Source organism: Elgaria multicarinata, chromosome 5, assembly GCF_023053635.1.
Source record: "Elgaria multicarinata webbii isolate HBS135686 ecotype San Diego chromosome 5, rElgMul1.1.pri, whole genome shotgun sequence".
Lineage (NCBI taxonomy): Eukaryota > Metazoa > Chordata > Lepidosauria > Squamata > Anguidae > Elgaria > Elgaria multicarinata.
The window spans coordinates 123,077,263-123,098,435 of NC_086175.1; the positions used below are offsets into that span (position 1 = coordinate 123,077,263).

Here is a 21,173-nt window from a genome sequence, read left to right on the forward strand (position 1 = left end):
ATAAGAATTATATACTGCCAAACATTGCAACAGTACAATGCAGCTATACTTTGTGAAAATCAATAACCTTAAATATCATTTCATGATGGCAATCACTCCAGTTTTGTCCAGGACATGTACGGCAGAGCATAAATAATGAAGGGTAACTCCAAAACATTTCTGGAAGCCATCTTGATGTGACTCTAATATATGGTCATATGTCAGGCAGCCGGCTTGGGTTGACTCAGCCTTCCATCCTCCTGAGGTCGGTAAAATGAGTACCCAGTTAGCTGGGGGAAAGGTAATAATGGCCGGGGAAGGCAACGGCAAACCACCAACTATGGCTTAGCATGTTGTCTGAACAGGCCAAATGAGTTCAATGGGTCTTCCTCCTATGTGCATGGGTATAGGACTTAGGAAAGGAAAGGAACCTCTCGTGCAAGCACTGAGTCATTACTGACTCTTGGAGGGACGCCAGCTTTCGCTGACGTTTTCTTGGCAGGCCTTATAGCGGGGTGGTTTGCCGTTGCCTTCCCCGGCCGTTATTACCTTTCCCACAGCTAACTGGGTACTCATTTTACTGACCTCAGAAGGATGGAAGGCTGAGTCGACCCGAGCCGGCTGCCTGAAACCAGCTTCCGCTGGAATCGAACTCAGGCCGTGGGGAGAGTTTCGGCTGCAGAAACTGCTGCTTTACCACTAATACCACTGGGCATCAATTCTAAACACTCTTCTTGTATTATGATTACAAGCAAGGCAGTTGATCTTTCCATTCAGATGACTGAATGACTGTATACATTAAATGAATGTGAACGTTCACTACCCTACAAATCTAAGAATGATTTTCATTGCAGCCTCTCACCATTTAATTATTCCCCCCCCATCTTGAAGATGGAAAATTTACAGTTTTCCTTTGAAAAATGACTTCTTTGAAAGACGAGTTCAAGAAAAGATTGAAGACAACCATACCTATCACACATAATCCTAATGTGATTCAGAAGGTTTCCTATCTATATATTTTATTGGCACCATGCTGCAAATTATAACAATCCTGGAGCTTTGGCTCCACAGCTCTGGCGAAGAATAGTTTACTGAAATGATACATTATTTGTTTAACTGGGGATAATAGCAGAATCCTAAATTTTCTGTGTCATCTTCTTACTCCTTCATGGATTACTTGTCAATATTTGTTTTCTGATAGAGATTTTAGTGTTTCCATATTGAGCCACATTTATTCCCCTGGACACGATAAAGAGAACAAAATTTGACCAAAATACCACCTTTAATCAGATGCGCACTGCAAATTCGTTGTCCGGAATTGGTTTGTCTATTAATACTGGGCCAGTTTGGTTGGGCTAGTTTGCAGGCTATTATAGCCACAGGGGAAAATATATAGTGTCTCTTAATGATTTATTTATATTTCTACATGATGTTGCAACAACAAGTTCTCAAAGCAATTTACAGAGTAAAAAGTGGTTTAGGGGGGGGAAAAACCACCTTTCCACTCAGCAGGGACGTTTTGTTCACTTGTAGATCTTTGGCTCTTGAACAAAGGAAGAATCTTAAGAACATGAGAAGAGCTATGCAGGATCAGACCAAGGGTCCATCTAGTCCAGCATTCTGTTTATACAGTGGCTAACCACTGCCCATTGGAAACCCACCAGCAAGACATGAGTACAACAGCACTCTCCTGCCCATGTTCCCCAGCAACTGGTGTACACAGGCATACTGCCTCTGATACTGGAGGCATTCGGTATCACCTCAGTTATTTATTTAATTTATTTAAAATTTCTTGGCTGCCTTTCAGAGCACCAGCTTACACAAAGGCGATGCAAGCAGACAAAAAGAGATGCAAAAAAAAAAAATAATAATAATTAAAAAAAGAACAGCATATTGCTAAGAACATGAAGACGAACAATAAAGAATTTTTAAAATATATCAGAAGCAGGAAACCAGCTAGAAATGCAGTTGGAACGTTGGATGACAATGGAGTTAAAGCAGAATTAAAGGAGGACAAAGAGATGGCAGAGAAGCTGAATGAATTCTTCACATCAGTCTTCACTGCAGAAGATATAAGACAGATACATTTGCCTGAACTGATATTTTCAGGAAGGGAGTCTGAGGAACCGAGGCAAATAATGGTAACAAAAGATGAAGTTCTCAACCTTATTGAAAAACTGAAAGTAAATAAATCACTGGGCCTAGACAGCATCATTCCTAGAGTTATTAGAGAACTCAAATATGAAATTGCTGATCTTCTAACCAAAATATGCAACATTTCCCTAAGATCAGCCTCTGTACCAGAGGACTGGAAGATGGCCAATGTAACACCATTAAAAAAAAGGATCCAGGTAGGAACTGGGAAATTTGGATGGCTTTAAAAGGGAATTAGACAAATTCCTGGAGGAGAAGGCTATCAACGGTTACTAGTGCTGATGACCTCCAGTATGAGGGGAACTATGCCTATGTTCACCATGAACATGGGTGGGAGAGTTCTGCTGAACCTGTTTTCTGTTTGTGGGTTTCTGGTTGACAGCCGGTTGGCCACTGTGGGAACAGAATGTTGGACTAGATTTATTTATTTATTATTACATTTATATCCTGCCTTTTTCCTCTAAGGAACCCATGGTGGTGAACATAATCCTCCTCCTCCTCCTCCTCCTCTCCATTTTATCCTCATAACAACAACCCTGTGAGGTAGGTTGGGCTGAGAGTCTGTTACTGGCCCAAAGTCACCTAGTGGGTTTTCATGGCTGGGTGAGGACTAGAACCTGGATCTCCCGACTCTCAGTCCAACACTTTAGCCACTACACCACACTGGCTCTAGATGGACCCTGGATCTGATCCAACATGGCTCTTAAGTTCTTATCGCTGTCTTGGAGAGTAATCCATCTTTGGAAGCACTGTCCCTGCTCCCTGAGAAAATCTAAGAATGTTCAGGCCAGGAAGGCAGGGTACCACACAGTGGCCCCCTCAGCTGAGTTGATAGTAGATGGAATCCTCACAGGAGAAAGCTTGATATAGTATAGTTGCCTTTCTCCTTCACTGATCTCAGTGGCTATTCCGGCTGTGTTGGCTTTGGCAAAGAACAGCTCCTCCCAGAAAGCACATTCATCCCAACGCACCCCCCGATCAGATTTGGCTTCAGAAAAGGTAACAACCTCCGGCCAGGAGGTCACGGCTGTTCCTGTGATACACCATCTTGCTCAGGCAGCTGAGTTGATCACAGGGTTTATAATTTTTGTGAACCGCCCAGAGAGCTTCGGCTATTGGGCCGTATAAAAATGTAATAAATAAATAAATAAATAAATAAATAAAATATAAGTGCATTAAATGAAATTAAAACCATACAGTGGGTGGGAGGGTGCTGTTGCACTCATGTTCTGCTTGTGGGTTCCTGGTAAACAGCTGGTTGGCCACTGTGTGGACAGAATGCTGGACAAGATGGACCCTTGGGCTGACCCAGCAGGGCTCTTATATTCTTATGTTATGTTCAGAACATAAAGGGGGGGGAAGAAAAAGAAATTATGCTGCAGCAGTAAAGCAGAGGCCATGGCAACGCTTAGGGGGCTTTAAATATTGTTCATAAAATAATTCAGTGTTAAAAAATACACTTCAGATAACACCAAAAGCTTGTAAAGGCAAACTGTGAAAGACAGCCTGCTGCTTGTGAATCTTTGAAACACTGAAAAATTTATAGGTGGGGGGGAATACAAGCACAGAGATTTAATAAAGCAGAATGCCCTTTCAGATTTCTCTGTTTTGGAAAGCATGGAGCATGTGATTTGCCCAAGGGGAGCGATATGGGGGGGAAAGGGGGAGTCTGTGTAGCGACCTTAATTTTGCCTGGCAGGTGGGCACAAAACAGGTGTTTTTTTTAAAAAAAAAATGTATAGAAAAGTTGGGAGCAGAGGGGATCTATGGGACCTGAACTACTCCCTGGGTATATTAATCAAAATGAAACCAGCCCTAGCAAGCGTTCTGAGAGTATGAAAAAGAGCAAGCGTAACTTGCCAAATAAATCCAGGGGGTTTACTTAGGGTTAAGAAGCATATTCTTTCACACTACTCTACAAGTTCTGTCATTTCTATTTTATGCAGTCCACAAGAAGTTCCTGTTTAACTAATTTACAGTAAATTAATTATATTTGTCTGTAATAATTGCTGCTAGAACAAAAAGGTAGAAATGTTGATAAATGAAGTGAAAATATTAAAAAGTCAGAAGTGGAAAAATGTGCAGCAAATTGCTTCTATTTCAACCTCTTTCACCAAGCGGTCAAAGGTGGTTGATGGGAGGTCTCCCTGCACCACCTAACCAGGGATTAGGGAAGGACAGATCTGTCAAGTTTGATTCTGCTCAGCTTCTCTTCCCCCACTAACTCCCCCCCCCCCCCACACACCTACTGTCATGTTTCAAGAAGAACGGAAAGCCCTTTCCCCAGAACGCTTTAACTTCAGGGAGACTGGTTCTGAAGAAGCCGTTGGCGAGAGGCTAGCCAAGCTGACCTTCTCTCACCTTCCTTTAGCTCCGCCCGTTTTAGTCTGCGGCGTACTCTAGGACCAGCTATCCCTGAAGGCCCCACCCCCTCGGAAGAATACTGATTTCCCACAGACTGTGTGTTGTTATCGTTTTCAGAGATAAAGTCTGGGAAAAGTTCATTCGCAGCTAGTGAAGAGCCCATAAGAGTTGCCTCCTCCACTCCCCGTATAAGCTGATATGGTTCTGGCACCATCTCTTCTGCTTGAGAATCTGATTCTGATTGATCACCTGAAACTCCTTCCCCCAGCCTAAGAACAAGCTTAGTCATAACACCTACATTCCTAGAGGTGTGTGAATTAACCCATGCCTGGCTCAGGGGGCGCTCGCCCCATCACCACTACTGTCCACGAGCACTTGCTGGGCTGTGCGAGCCTCTTTTGAAGCCCAGCTTGGCCTGGTGAGCACTTGGCAGCCCCCAAACTTCCCCCTTCCAGTGTCAATTGCAGCCATGAAGGAGGAAGTGTGCATTTTCAGGAGCCTCCCCTCCACCTCCGCGGCCATTGGCACAGGGGTGGAATACGCAATTTACGGAGAGGGTGCAAGAGGAGTGTCCGACTGGGTTCGGGGAGTGCAGATGGGTGTGGGGGGTTCTCGCCAGGCTACCAGACCTAGTTGGGTGCCCTTTACAACCCTACACATTCCCCACCATTGTGGCTGTACCCACAATTATTACTATTTTTCTATCTTGAGGTTTCTCTCATCACCTAGGTTTTCTAAGTTTTGAAGCATGACAAAAATATGGACAGGAATAGTGGACATGTATCTTTTCCCCTCCATCTTCCTCACTCTTTGTAGTGCTCCAGGAATCTTAACAACTTGTTTGACCTGAGAGCAAGACACAGCAAAAACGAAAACATTTACCGTAGAAAAGGCTGAAGCGATCAATTCTCTGAAAATCTACTGTCTGTACCGAGCCTCAAATATATATTTTGCAGTAGAGCTGCTTTGTGTCTTTGTTCGTGCTCACTTCAATGGAAGCACGGAACCTTTGATTGTGTTTGTGTTACAGAAATGCTGACGAAGGGAACTTTTCCCCACTCTCTTCCTACTGTTCTCGAACAGCCCTGCTTCTCAAGCGGTTCTCTTAAAATAATGGGATAGCTGGAAGCTCCCCAAACTGCGGTAAGAATAGGAGTGCAAAAGACAGCCGTCTAAGCAACAATGCCATGGACTATTTTGCAGAATTCCACGTTGCAAATCACATGTAAAGGAAGCTACTGGGCCTGAAAATAGAATCGCAGCTCTCTCGGTGACAGCGGCTGACAACCCTTCATCCCTTTGGATCCCATCCTACAATCCATGCGCCTACTTATCAGTACAGACAACTGTGACAGCAAGCAGGCTTTCTCATTTTGCAGGGCAAGATTTTTATGCTTCAGTGCTGAGCATCTGAGCATAGGGGCGCAGTCCACACAGTATGCTGCGTTTCCTGCCATTTGTCCATGTACTGGCAAATGTAATGTGTGAACAAGGAGGTAATCCCATCATATTTTTTTCCATTCTGCCATCACAAAAATGGCTACGGACCATATCCATGATTGCCCGGTTGACAAATAATGTTTGTCCGAAGGTATGTTTTTCCACACTAAGGCAGACACAGTTTATAAGGAGAAAAACAAACATGCATGAACATGTGAGGACCATGGTCTAGAACCAGGAACTATCTAGTACAGTGGTGGGTAGGGTGACCCAATGGAAAGGAGGACTGGGCTCCTGTATCTTTAACACTTGTATTGAAAAGGGAATTTCAGCAGGTGTCATTTGTATATATGGAGAACCTGGTGAAATTCCCTCTTCATCACAACAGTTAAAGCTGCAGGAGCTATACTAGAGTGACCAGATTTAAAAGAGGGCAGGGCACCTGTTGTGATGAAGAGGAAATTTCACCAGGTTCCCCATATATACAAATAACACTTGCTGAAATTCCCTTTTCTATGCAACTGTTAATGATGCAGGAGCCCTGTCCTCCTTTTTATATGGTCAACCTAGTGGTGGGCAGTTTCATAGGGCCTGGAGAACAATTTCTGACCTGTGGAACTCCCACCAGGGTCTGTATCTCCCCAAAATGGCCGCCATTCCCAAATTGCCATCAAAATAAGAGCAGTGGCAAAAAGCTTGTATGATGGCTTTAAAATAAGGCATGCACCTACTTTTAATGCAAAACCACGCTCCCAGAAGCTCCAGGGAGCACATGAAAACTAAGGCCCTTGCTAGACCTTCCGGCTTATGCCAGCAGGGAGGCGGGGCCGAGGTGCGCTGACGTTGGCGCGCCTCCCCCAGACTACCAGACAGCAGACGCGTAGCGACGTTGCGTCCCTGCCGGCGTCCGCCATTTTTTAATTATTTTAAAGGGGCCGGGTGCGGCCCGAAGACGGCGGACAAGGTAAGGGTTTTGTTTTTTTTTACCGGGGGGGGGGGGGGGCGAAGGATCACAGGGTGGGTGGCAGGGTGAGTGGCATGGGGGGAGGCCGGGTGCAATCGCGCCGTGCGCCGCCTGAGCCCAGGCAATGCCTGGCATGGGGCGGCATTGCCCGGGTGGTGCGCGGCACGATCGCACCCGGCCTCCCCCCGTGCCACCCACCCTGCCACCCACCCTGTGATCCTTCGGGGGCCCCCCGCCAATGTGCCCGGTCCGCGGCTTTTCGCGGCTCCTCGTAAGCGAGGAGCTGCGAAAAGCCGCGGAACTCTCCACACTTTCCCCTGAGGCCGGAGCTGGGGAAAAGGTGCGCCATAAGCGACTTTGCTTATGGCGTGTAAGACCAGGCCTCAGCGCGGCCTGTCTCTGGATTCCCCTGTGCGTCATCTGGACGCACAGCAGGGAAGCCGGGACAGAATGTGCGCTAAGGCCTCGTCTAGGAAGGCCCTAGGTGCATGCTCATTCAGCACCTTATTTCAAAAGGAAAATCCAGCTTTTATGCTGCCACCGCTGCTGTGCCAAATTTTGGCAGCCTTGAGGCGGCAGAGGCAACTTGAGGGTGGCGGGAGCTGCAAAGATGTCTGTGGGGGGTGGCGGCTGCATGCGATGTATTTCCCACCCATAATCAAGCAGTAAGATCCAGCTGTTTTACTACGGGTTGCCATGGCAAATTGCTATTAGGGATGTCAGAGGAATCCGGTTGGAGGAAGGCGCTCGACAAGCATTCATCAGCTCAGCTTCCTGGACTCTGTTCCGTCTTCCACGAGCTGGCGCAACTCAGTGCGCAAATTGCCGCTGAAATTTGCACAGGTGGTGCCCGTGGGCACCACGTTGAGGAAATGGTGAATTTAGGAGGGGGGAACGATTATGCTCCTGGACTTTGGAGTAAAAGCTCGTGGCTCAGCTCCAAAATACAAGCCGAAGAAGGGGCTCTGTGGAAATCCAATGAGCCTCTAAACGCCTGGATTTCTCTACGACAGCCATCCCTACTTGCTACAGATAGAGTTATTGACCTGCTCCACACTGTATTTCACCATCACTGCAGCAGATGCCAGAGGAGGGCCCCCATTAGCTGTGAGCTCAGCAGGATCCCCCCTAATTCTATGAAACGTCTCACTCTGGGCTGTCTCCTCAGTCTTTAACTCCCAGACTGTCTTTTCCCATCCTGACATAGCCTGGTTAATTTATTTAATTTAGGCATTTTAAATTTGTTTCTATCACAATATCATTCAGTACCAATACAACAAGGCAATAAAGAAATCCTAGTTCTTAAAACGTGAAATTCAACACTAGGCGAACTAAAGCCAGAGTTGCAAACACCACACACATATTCAGTCAGAAGGAAAATGCCTTTAGCAACCAAAGTGGCAATAAGGAGGGAGCCAGGGCAGATCCTTAAGCACAATTGCTTTCATTACGGTGAAGTTGATCTGTCTAGTGGACGAAGTCGAGCTATGTTCTGGACTCGCTCTCATTTATAGTACCACATGCGGCTTTCATTCGGCATTCTCCTCTACTTTCCAGTGGTTATTTGGCCAGCCCAAGCTCTTTTTTGGGATCATTTGACCAATAATCAAAATGTACCCTTAATTACATAGCTGTTTATTTCTGGGAAACGCTAGAGTCATCCCAGGGCATTTATGTTTAGCTAAGTATGTTAATGGCCAAGCCATAAGAGGCAATTCCTGCTTGCCGGATGCCTGCTTGAGGAGACATTACGCATCAAGGGGAATCTTGCTCTAGGATAGACTTTATACTGCTAGTTTTACCCTACCCTGTGCCTGTTTGGTGCATTCTCTTCCCCTCCTTATTGTTTTATTATGATTTTATTAGAATGTAAGCCTATGCGGCAGGGTCTTGCTATTTACTGTTTTACTCTGTACAGCACCATGTACATTGATGGTGCTATATAAATAAATAAATAAATAAATAATAATAATAATAATAGAAATCTAAAATAGTGAGTTTACACCATTCATAAAATCCAGAAAATCTAATGTTGTAATAACTGATTGTACATTGCTATATAAATAATAATAATAATAATAATAATAATAATAATAACTGAACAGAAGTGGAATACATCTAGCTGTTATTTTGATGGAAGAAGCTCTTAAAGAGGCTCCATTAAGGTCTATTGGACTGGTGGGTGGCCCTGTATATGTGGAATAATAATAAGGTACCCAGGGCCTTACTTTACTGACTTTTAAACTGGCCTTAAATACTTTTTCATTTCAAGCTGCCTTTAATTAATAGGCATAATGCCTTATAGTGGCTCTGTTCAGAAGACACCTCTTTGGCCTAATCTGCACCAAGCAGGACATTGCACTATGAAAGCGGTATATAAGAGGCAGGAGACACACTACTGCTTTATAGCAGTATTGAAGTGCACTGACAGCTGTTGGGGCCCATTGACACAGACCATATACCGCTTTCATTCAGCTATATCCTGCTTGGTGTGGCTCCTGCCTTTTATACACCACTTTCATAGTGCAATATCCTGCTTGGTGTAGATTAGGCCTTCGTTAACAAAAAAGCCTTAACCACCATGGTTTAAGGTTTCTTCTGAACAGTGGCATTGTTTTAACTGCTGCTGTTATAATATTGGGCCTGTTCAGATGACACTTCAGGTTCTGTGGTTAGTGAAACTGTGGTTTTCTGGGTTAACACTAAGCACAAGCCGTGCTGTTGCACACAACACTTTAAGCCATGGTTAGGGTGACCATATGAAAAGGAGGACAGGGCTCCTGTACCTTTAACAGCTGAATAGAAAAGGGAATATCAGCAGGTGTCATTTGTATGCCTGCAGCACCCGGTGAAATCCCCTCTTCATCACGACAGTTAACGCTGCAGGAGCTATACTAACGTGATCAGATACAAAAGAAGGCAGGGCTCCTGCAGCTTCAACTGTTGTGATGAAGAGGGAATTTCATCAGGTGCTACATGCATAGAAATTCCCCCTCCTGAAATTCCCCTTTCAATACAGCTGTTAAAGACACAGGAGCCCTGTCCTCCTTTTCATATGGTCACCCTAGCCATGGTTAGAGCCACTAACCCAGCTGCAGACAGTCCGACTGTGGTTAGTGAGTGAGCAGAGTTTAGCAAAACCGATCACACAAGACACCTTCAACCCTGCTGCTTAACCAAAAGCCTTAACCAGCAGGGTTTAAGGTGTCTTCTGAACAGGCCCATTGCATCTGTTTTTTTAAATTGTGACTTTTATTGGTATGTGATTACTTCTGTAGTATTGTTTTTATATCAAATTTTGATGTGAAGCTGCCTCAGGGAGAGTTTACCATGAAAAATATCACATGAATTCTTAAATAAATAAATAAATGCCCAGAAGACTTCAGAAAATAACTAGAAATCATTACGCAACCCTAAAAGAAAAGAACGACCACATGTCACAGAATTGCTTAAGAAAGCACAGTTGTGGTGTCGTGATGGACAGAACTGTATACTATGGATGGGTGAATCAGCAAAACAGGAGTTCATCAAGGTTTTCCAATTTCTACCTTGAAGCTAATTCTTCATGTCCATATTAGGACAGCTTTTCTTTTTCTTTTCCCAAATAAATAAATAAATGTGCATTTTCTCAGACATTTTTGTAACCGAGGCCATAGCTAGACCTAAGGTTTATCCCAGGATTGTCCTGGGGTCAAACCTGTTCATCTAAGTGCCACACAGGGCATCCAACGCTCAGGCAGGGACGAACCCGGGATGATCCTGCGTTAAACCTTAGGTCTAGCTACGGCCCTACACATTTTTCTCCCACTGATTAAAGTGTTTGTGCATACTTTTCAAATGTACTATTTTTCAAGCACGTATTTAAAATGTACACATTTTTTAATTGACTTCTTGATGTGTGTACTGCATTGCAAGTTCAGAAATGTATGGATTCCGACCACAACTTGCATTTGGGTCTGTATTTGGTTCTGGTAGGAGTGAATTGGCTAAATTCTGGTTAAATCTGAACTGAAAATCAATTTCTTATATGTCCCTAACTAGAACTCAAACCTTTCTTCGATTAACAGTCAAGCAGCTTTGGTAAAAAAAAAAAAACTCGGAAGGCAAACTATTTTATAAAAGACTAAACTCACCAGGCACAAAAAATGGTCATTTCAGTACTAGATGCCTGCCCAGAAAGGCATTAACAACTCCGACTCGCCAGACCTCATTCCAAAACTGCAGAGAAGCGGAGCCGAGAATAAAGGTTTGAATCTATTTTTCTTTTTCTAAGCATCAATGTGCAAGTCAATGAGCTGTAACTGGATTAAACATTTCACTTCCATCAAACTGCACATGTACGCTGGCAGGGCAGAACAGCCATAATTTATATTCTCTAGACCTCAGTGAAAGCTGATGGTGGAAGAAAGCGGACTTGTACATTCAGATCCGAGAATGATTCCCTTTCAGCATGCGTGCCAGACAGCTGTCACTCCATTTGCTACCTGAACAAAATCAGACAACTAATTTGACTATACGAACAAGCTGTAAAGACATGGAGGGAAGAGAAACCCCTAGCGAAGAGCTACTGTGCAAAATAGTTACGGTGATGTTGTTACAGAGGACTAGGGTGTTTATATAAATCACACACAGAGACACATTTTAGAAAACAAATATATCAGGTTGCCACTGAAAACAGCAGCCCTGTGTCAGGCTGCTCAGCAACGTGTGATGAGCCTTGCCTCATGTCCTGATGTAGGGTGACCACATGAAAAGGAGGACAGGGCTCCTGTATCTTTAACTGTTGCATAGAAAAGGGAATTTCAGCAAGCGTCATTTGGAGAACCTGGTGAAATTCCCTCTTCATCACAACAGTTAAAGGTGCAGGAGCTATACTAGAGTAGCCAGATTTAAAAGAGGGCACCTGCAGCTTTAACTGTTGTGATGAAGAGGAAATTTCCCTAGGTTCCCCAGGTATACAAATGACACCTGCTGAAATTTCCTTTTCAATACAACTGTTAAAAGTACAGGAGCCCTGTCCTCCTTTTCATACGGTCACCCTACCTGATGGAATCATGTTGTGGACTTCCTTACCATCATCATCATCAGCCAATGATGTGGAAAGCAGGTGACATCACGGTGTGATGGCACCCAAAGGCATGAGGCTAGCTGGACAGCCAAACAGGGGCCACCGGCTTGCTTGCCTAACAATGGGGATGCGTTTTCCTGGCCACTCATTCCTAATGAGGGTAAAGCAACAGGCTTCCCTCACCATATTGCAAAATGGTGTCACGATGTCGTCAAGTTCACGGTGCGATCTACGATGAAATCAAGGTTATCAAGGAGGAGAAGGAAAATCGAGCTAATAAAGCTGCACGAAGGGGGAAAACGAGGGCTGTGAGTATAAACATCCATGAACAAAATGGAAAGGGATGGTTTGAGTGGGTGTTTAGAGAGGACATTGTATGCTCCCTAAGGCTACTTCCTCATCAGATGTTCACACATCTGTATTATTATTATTATTATTATTATTATTATTATTATTATTTATTTATATAGCACCATCAATGTACATGGTGCTGTACAGAGTAAAACAGTAAATAGCAAGACCCTGCCGCATAGGCTTACATTCTAATAAAATCATAATAAAACAATAAGGAGGGGAAGAGAATGCAAACAGGCACAGGGTAGGGTAAACAGGCACTGGGTAGGGTAAAACTAACAGTATAAAGTCAGAACAAAATCAAGTTTTAAAAGCTTTAGGAAAAAGAAAAGTTTTTAGCTGAGCTTTAAAAGCTGCGGTTGAACTTGTAGTTCTCAAATGTTCTGGTAGAGTGTTCCAGGCATAAGGGGCAGCAGAAGAAAATGGACGAAGCCGAGCAAGGGAAGTAGAGACCCTTGGGCAGGCGAGAAACATGGCATCAGAGGAGCGAAGAGCACGAGCGGGTACATTTGAGATAGCCCTAATTATGAATTATTAGTAATTTAAATTTTAACCTTCCAAATGAAAAACTACCCTCATACCCCCCAAACACCACCCAACCTCATATTAACATGGCAGATTTAGGGATGTCCATTGCTTGGAAATCTTAGAATCATAGAATAGTAGAGTTGGAAGGGGCCTATAAAGCCATCAAGCCCAATCCTCTGCTCAATGCAGGAATCCACCTTAAAGCATCCCTGACAGATGGCTGTCCAAATGCATCTTGAAGGCTTCTAGTGTGGAAGAGCCCATGATCTCCCAAGGTCATTGGTCCCATTGTCATACTGCTCTAACAGTCAGGAAGTTTTTCCTGATGTCCAGCTGGAATCTGGCTTCCTGTAACTTGAGCCCATTATTCCGTGTCTTGCACTCTGGGATGATCGAAAAGAGATCCTGGCCCTCCTCAGTGTGACAACCTTTCAAGTCCTTGAAGAGTGCTATCATGTCAAATACTTGAAAGATTGTCACACAGAGCAGGGCCATGATCTCTTTTCAATCATCCCAGAGTGCAGGACACAGAATAATGGGCTCAAGTTACAATAAGCCAGACTCTGGCTGGACATCAGGAAAAACGTACTGACTGAATGGAGTAGCACAACATTTGTTTTGGGGGCAAGGTTCTGTAATTTGTGCAAATTATGGTCGAATTTGCGCAAATGACACAAATTTGGCCATAATTATTCCAAATTGATTAGAAAAGACCACCTTGCAGAACCTTCCAAAAATGTGCAAACATCCAGGACAAATGTGAATTGGTCTGATGTGCAGCAGATCTAGTTGGGAGCTGTAGTGGGAATCAAAGCGAAGTCTAGGGGAGTGAGCCGAGGAAAACCCGTCAAACTGCACACCTCCAAGCAGATTTCCCCAACATCCCTGCACAGATTTGTAGGGGTAACCATTCTGAAGGTAGAAAACTAGATTCAAAGGCTTAATCTACAGCAAGCAGGATATTGCACTATGAAAGTGGTATGAAAGCGGTATATAAAAAGCAGGAGCCACACCAAGCGGTATGAAAGTGGTATATGTGTCAACGGGCCCCAACAGTTGGCAGAGCACTTCAATACCACTATAAAGCAGTAGTGTAGCTCCTGTCTTTTATTTACTGCTTTCGTACAGCTTTCATAGTGCAATATCCTGCTTGGTGTAGATTAGGCCAAAATTTTATTTGTGTAGGAAGCTGAAGACTTCTTGTGATCAGCCATTCTCAAACTTTCAATGCATTTCTGAAATTCAGAGAGCATGAGGATGTTCTGCTATTCTTATATCTTGTAATGGAGTAATGGAAGTTTTAGAGAAGATGATGGGATCTTTAAACAATGCAGAGGGAGCACACATTATCTTTAGATGTTTCTTTTACACCTGAAGGAACAAATGAAAAGGAACTACAACAAAAGAGGAAGAAAACAGACAGAGGGATGTGAATGAAAAAGAGGGAGAAAGAGTAAGAGAGAGATTCTACATCATGCTCAGATTATCCAGCCGTGTCAAGAAATACATACAGGTATCCTGGAAACCCCAATAACATCTTACTTTGTAGGAGGTATTTATTTTCATTTATCTGTTTCACAAATAGATAGCTACCTAAATGTAAGTTCTTTTACTACCATGAATATTTAAAAAGCTACACACAGCCATCCCAGTAATCTTATCAATTTAAGGCCTTAGCTAGACCTAAGGTTTATCCCGGGATTGTCCCGGGGTCGTCCCTGCCTGCTCCCGGGATCCCCTGTGTGTCATTACATGAACAGGGATGACCCCGGGACGATCCTGGGATAAACCTTAGGTCTAGCTAAGGCCTGTGTCTGTTTAGGTGAAATAATCAGAGGGACTCAATTTGGGTTGCGGAAGGTTATAAACTAATGTAACATTCAGGTAATTTACATCCAATTTGAGCTTGAGCTATTCTGTTTGCAGGTATTTAGGTGAGGTGTGTGTGGAGAAAATATGGGATACGTGTTCCATGTTGATTCTATTCATATTTTTGTGTGCGTTTTTCAAATGGACGCATTAATGGATACATTACAAGATAGGGATGGATGGACGGACTCACGGGACACCAGCCCCTCTGCCACCAGCATCTGTCCCTGCTTGATGCCCTGTATGAGCTTCTTTTGAGGTTCGGCAAGCCTCCGATGATAAGGTGAGCCCGTCTGCCCTTGTCCTCCATTGTGCAAGGCTCCAGAAATTGCACATTTCCCCGTTTCATAAATGGGAATTTTTGGCGCCTCCACTGTTGCACACAATGGAGGCTCCAGACAAGGGTGGGCCTAAAAATGAGCCACGGGTGCCCGACTGGGTCCAGGGGGGTGGATGCAGGGGAGTCCATTGGACTCTTGGATCCAGTCTGGCACCGGCAACATCCTTATTAAAGGATACCTGCCCCTATTGACTAAAGTGTTTTTGTGCACATTTTAGAAAAGTACAGGTGTTTTTTGTGCATTTTCCAAATGCTCAGATGTTGTTGAACACATTTTGTTTTCTTTTGTGGAAGAAGCCCAGAAATGTATGTATTTCCAAAGAAACTCAAAGCACTTCACACATTCCTACTTATTAATTAATGTAGCACTGTTGGCCATAAGATGTTTAGAACTTGGAAATAAACATATACATTAGACCAAGAATCATAGAATCATAGAATAGCAGAGTTGGAAGGGGCCTACAAGGCCATCGAGTCCAACCCCCTGCTCAATGCAGGAATCCACCCTAAAGCATCCCTGACAGATGCTTGTCCAGCTAAATCAGAATGATTTAGAATTAAGATAGATGCTTGCGATTCAGAAGGTTTCCATTGACATTGCTTGTTTATATAGTTTGTATCCCACTTTTTCTTCATTGGAAATGTCTCACAATAAGGATGACAAAAAGCTTCTTGGTTTTTTTTTTAAGATGGTAAGAAAGAATCAGTATTTTTTCTGCAGATGGAAATCTTACATTATTAATCCTTCAGAACTTTTTGAGAGTGTCAACAAGCATTCATATAGCTGTGATTTTCTAGAGATTATACAATTTGAAAACAATCATAATCGGATAAGAGGATAGGTCCTTTTATTAGCAACTGGTTTCAAAAACAAACAAACAGGAACAGAAGCTGGGAAAGAAATGGCAGAGTTTTCATAATGAAGTTAGCAGTCAAGTCCACCAAAGATTGGGACCAGTGCTATTGGTGTTTCTAGGGTGCAATCCTCCTAGGCATATTTAGGCGAAAGGAAGTCCTACAACTCCCATCATGCCCCAACCAGCATTACTGCCTGGGGCATGCTAAGAGTTGTAGGACATTCCTTCTATCTAAATTATGCATGGGATTTATTTATTTATTTACAATATTTAGATACCGTTCCCCATTCAAAATTTTGGAGCGGTGTAGAAGATAAAATTAAAATTAAAACAGAATAAAGACACATTAAAATAGGTTTTTTTAATAGGTTTTTTTTTTAAAAAAAAGGCAAAATGCAAAGCAAGGGAAGGCTTCCTGGAACGACATTTTCAGGAGGCACCAAAAGGAATGCAAAGTTGGCACCTGCCTGACCTCCAGAGGCAGAGAATTCCATAGGGATTGCATCCTAAATGATCTGAAGTCAGGGGTAGTCCGTGTGGTTGCAATGGGAAGTACCCATTGCAAACCGTAGCATGGTCATACTAGTCTATATTTAGTTTTAATGTCCCCTACCCCTATTGGTTTTTCCCCTCCCTCCCCTGTCTGTTACGGTGATTTTAGAGTATAAGCCATATGGCAGGTTGTCTTATTTTGTTTTATTCTGTAAAGCGCCATGAAAATTGATGGTGCTTTATAAATAAATATTAATAATAATGATAATACCCAATGGTGACATTCCGCAAACCCAAGTAGCGCTAGCGGTGCACCGCTGAATCTTTCCACTGTGCAAGTGGTTGCTCATTATACTTGCACAAGCAGTTGTGCGAACAGCTGCACAACGGGTTGCACAACGGGTTGCACAAGTGTTATGCAAAACTGCGTGAACAACCACACTTGCACGAAAGTAACTTTAGTTGGATTCTTCTCTCTTGCACATAGTTCAGAACCTAGTTTCTGCTAGTGCGATGTCATTCGCGCTAACGGGGGACAGTGGAAAATTTTAAACTGCAGTTGCTCATCGTAACAGTCCCATAGCCTTCCTCCCTACCCCGCCCTGGCTAATACAAAAAGGGAGGCACTGCTTCCCCGTGAGCCCTGGCTTCACTACGATGCTGTAGAGGCATCAAAGAAGAAGTCCTTTTCCTTGTCTTAAATGCTCCACTATAAGCTAAAGAGGTCAAGGAAACAAAGAGCCGCAAGGTTTGCAATTTTTGAATTGCAGAAGAAGGCTTTTCTTCTGTTGTTGGGTGAATTTAGAAGCTTCCAACAATGTGGTTACGAAATCTTGGAGGCTGCAGCTTCTTTCCCACTAAGGCTTAGGAGGGTCACAGGGCCTGTCCATCAGTCTCTGGAGGCTTAGGCATCTCCTTGGAGTGTGTTGCTTAAATTTGTTGAGCTGAGATTAGTATTCAGGAAATAGACATGTGTCTGAGTTTTTAAACTTATTTAATAGAGTTAAGCCAACAGTACGAGTCAATTTAGCGTGCTTAAGAACATATACCCTCCCCCAAGAGTTCTCTAACAGTACTAATAATTGGCAAATTGTTTCAGAATCAGGTAGAGGGAAATCCGTACATCACTATGCATTGATGTGCCCCTAATAAAAGTATGTATGGCCACGCAGGGTAGTAAAATGTTTTGTGGGCTAGTCATTATTGCAGGCTTATCTTCAAGCCAGTAATTATTGTGGACTTATCTTCAAGATGGGCACAAATAATTACAAAGACTGGGCTGCCTACCGGGGCAAAAACTACCACCTATCTTCATATGTACCAAACTGTAACAGGCTGTAATTCTCCAGGCGTCGTAGTAAAAAGCTCTCCATAAATGCCACCTCCGTGGTACTTGACAGTAAACTCCCTCCACAACCCCAACAATTCAGTGTTCTTAGATGTCTTCTCCTCTGCCAGTGTAGTTCCAAATGTTTCATTCAATTCAAGCTTCACATGGAGTGGTATGAATAAGCTAAAGAAAGACCTTTAAGGGTATTATGCCACAGTCAAAGTTAGCGGAAATGAGGGTAGGGTTATTTCAACAATTAATGGACCTCCATATTCACGGGGGGCCTTCAACAGCCCCTCCCCTCCTCCAATGCATACACACACCAGGCAAGCGGAAAACGGAAGTTTTTAGGTCAATCTCCAGTCAGCTTTCTTTTCACGGGGAGCCAATTTTATACTCTTTTTATGCCAATCAGACTCTAATGGGAGGAAGAGTATGAAATCATTCCGGAAGGCTAGCGTGGTACTATGGGGAGACCATGGTTATATTGGCAATTAAGGGTTCCCCCAGGAGGTTAATTAACCACATTAAGAGCCAAACGTTTTGCAAAATGCTTCACAAGTGTCACAAAAGAAACTCTTCCCCTTCAGACAACTTAAGTGTTGGACTGTCAACAGATTGTTCATTTTTGTTATTCAGAAACATGTTGTCAAATAGGCAAATATTAATGTGCTGTAAGTGTCGGGGGAGGGGTGAATGAAAGCGAGGGCAATCTGGGCCTCTCATCTCTGCACCTGCCAACCTATACTTTGGCTTCTACTGGTCTTGAAGATCCCTGAAGCAGCAGTGTACTAAATCATTCCCCGTGACTATTCTATGTTCAAACAGCTCGTGACAGTCGGATTTTGTGTCCATTTCCATCTTATTCCTCCAAGGGAGCACATGAGCATACGACTTATTCATGTACCACCATATGATAGGAATTCTAGCAAAACAAGAAAGCAAGTGAAACCTGCAAAATTCCATTCTCATCTTACCTCAAGGAAATGTTCTGGCTGCTGTTCACGATCCAGTTTTCTAGAAGTTGTGGTTATGAGACCTGTAAGAAAGAGAAGAAGGATGTTCATTAACTGTGGGGAAAGAAGAGGAGTCATACTGGATTTAGTGAAATGTATTCAGACCCAATTGTCCAGTAGGGACATTGGTATACAGCAGCCTTCCTCAACCTCAGCCCCAGGTTGAGGAAGGTTCCTCTGATCGGATGGGGGGTGTTCAACCGATTCTGGATGGGGTTGCACTCCCCCTGAAGGAGCAGGTTCGTAGCTTGGGGGTTCTCCTAGAACCATCTTTGTCACTTGAGGCACAGGTGGCCTCGGTGGCATGGAGTGCCTTCTACCAACTCCGGTTGGTGGCCCAGCTACGCCCCTATCTGGACAGGGATAACCTAGCTTCAGTTGTCCATACTGTGGTAACTTCCAAATTAGATTACTGCAACGCCCTCTACATGGGGCAGCCTTTGAAGACGGTCCGGAAACTGCAGCTTGTGCAAAATGCGGCGGCCAGATTGATAACTGGAACAGGAAGATTTGAGCATATAACACCGATTCTGGCCCGCTTGCATTGGCTGCCTATATGTTTCCGAGCCCAATTCAAGGTGCTGGTTTTAACCTATAAAGCCCTACATGGCTTGGGACCACAATACCTGATGGAACGCCTCTCCCGACATGAACCTACCCGTACACTGCGCTCAACATCTAAGGTCCTCCTCCGAGTGCCTACTCCGAGGGAAGTTTGGAGGATGGCAACAAGGGAGAGGGCCTTCTCAGTGGTTGCCCCCCGACTGTGGAATGATCTTCCTGATAAGGCTCGCCTGGCGCCAACGTTGTTACCTTTTCGGCGCCAGGTCAAGACCTTTCTCTTCTCCCAGGCATTTTAACAGCATTTTAACAGCATTTAATAACGTTAAGTTTGTTTTAATGGACCCCAGAATTGTTGTTTTAAATGAATACTGTTGTTGTTTTTATACTGTTTTTATGTTTTTTTTAAAAAAAATTGTATACTTTTAATGTCTACTATTTTTGGTTGTTGTAAACCGCCCAGAGAGCTTCGGCTGGGGGGGCGGTATATAAATGTAATAAAATAAATAAATAAATAAATAAATAAACCTGGGACGCTCCAGATGTGTTGGACTACAACTCCCAGAATGCCCCAGCCAGCTCTGGCTGGGGCATTCTGGGAGATGCAGTCCAACACATCTGGAGCGCCCCAGGTTGAGGAAGGCTGGTATACAGGGAAGGGTGCTACTTGAGCCCGCTTAGCCCCAGAGGATCAAGTCATCCACTAAACACACTTGCGAAACCAGCAGCCACCAAAGCTGAACAAAACACACCAGCCACGTATAACCTGCTAGGTGCTTCTCTCTGTGGTCTGGTTTACATGTAATGCCAAATCAGTTTGACATGACATTCAGGAGTCTTTCGTTTCTTTGCTTCCACACTTCTCCCCATCTTGAGTGCAGCCATGGGGAGGGCATCAGAAGCTTATTCCCAGTTAATTGTATATAGGATTGGAGCCCAAGTTAGTAGAATTTAGGTCCCACTGAAATCAATGGGACAAGTTAGTCAAGACTTAATGAGGCCTTAGCTAGACCTAAGGTTTATCCCAGGATCATCCCGGGGACATCCCTGTTCATGTAAATGACACACAGGGGATCCCAAGAGCAAGCAGAGATGACCCCGGGATAAACCTTAGGTCTAGCTAAGGCCTCAGTCCCACGAAAATGATCCCATGATAAAATGGAAAGGAGGAGGACCATATAACCTGCCTGTGGTTCCTTGCAAGAAGAAGAAAAAGCCAGGATATAAGTGCAGTAATAACTTCATACTATCAATGGGAATTACATTTAGCTAACCTATTATGGATCTAATTCATAATGTGCAAAGGTGGCTGAATGAGTGAAAACTGGTCCCACTGAAATGCATTAAGCCTGTGAAGAGACTGGGTGATGGGAATGCTATGTTTAATCTTTGATGGCTGATTCAGATGTGTTCGCGTTATACTTCAGCGAACGGGTGAACATGCATGTTTGAATCAGAATTTAGTTAGAATAGACAAGGCTACCCTTTATCCCTCTTGCCTTAAGAGACAGGTTTCTAAGTGTGACATTGTGCTGATAAAGCTAAATTGCCCAATGTAGGCTGTGTCCTATCTCATTAATGAGGACTGGATTAGGTAGCCTAGCGTTCCATCCCTGGCAGACATAATTATGATTGTATACAGACTCAAATTGCTGATTCAGCTAAAGTGAAATTCATACATTAATTTATTTCTGAGTTCTAAACCTTCTTTGCCCTCTCCCCATTAAGAATTGAATTTTGTTCCCTTTACTTCTTAGTTAAAGAAGGCTCATTATCAAAATCGGAGGGGAAAAAACTGTTGTCTACGTGAATGTAATACAGCCCCCCCTCTCTCTCTCTCTCTGTGTGTGTGTATGT

The 21,173-nt window shown here is 43.7% G+C and overlaps 1 protein-coding gene across 5 annotated transcripts in view; it reads right to left on the reverse strand.

Moving 5' to 3' along the window:
• The window catches only part of FAT3 (FAT atypical cadherin 3), a 545,951-nt gene that overhangs the window by 169,143 nt on the left and 355,635 nt on the right, over positions 1-21,173 (reverse strand). For 4 of the 5 annotated variants that reach the window (XM_063127164.1, XM_063127165.1, XM_063127168.1 and 1 more), the window contains exon 4: positions 18,717-18,778. In XM_063127164.1, the coding sequence (XP_062983234.1) occupies positions 18,717-18,778 (62 nt within the window). Of the gene's footprint in view, positions 1-18,706; positions 18,779-21,173 lie in introns of those variants that run through there. The other variant, XM_063127167.1, reaches the window with a different exon arrangement.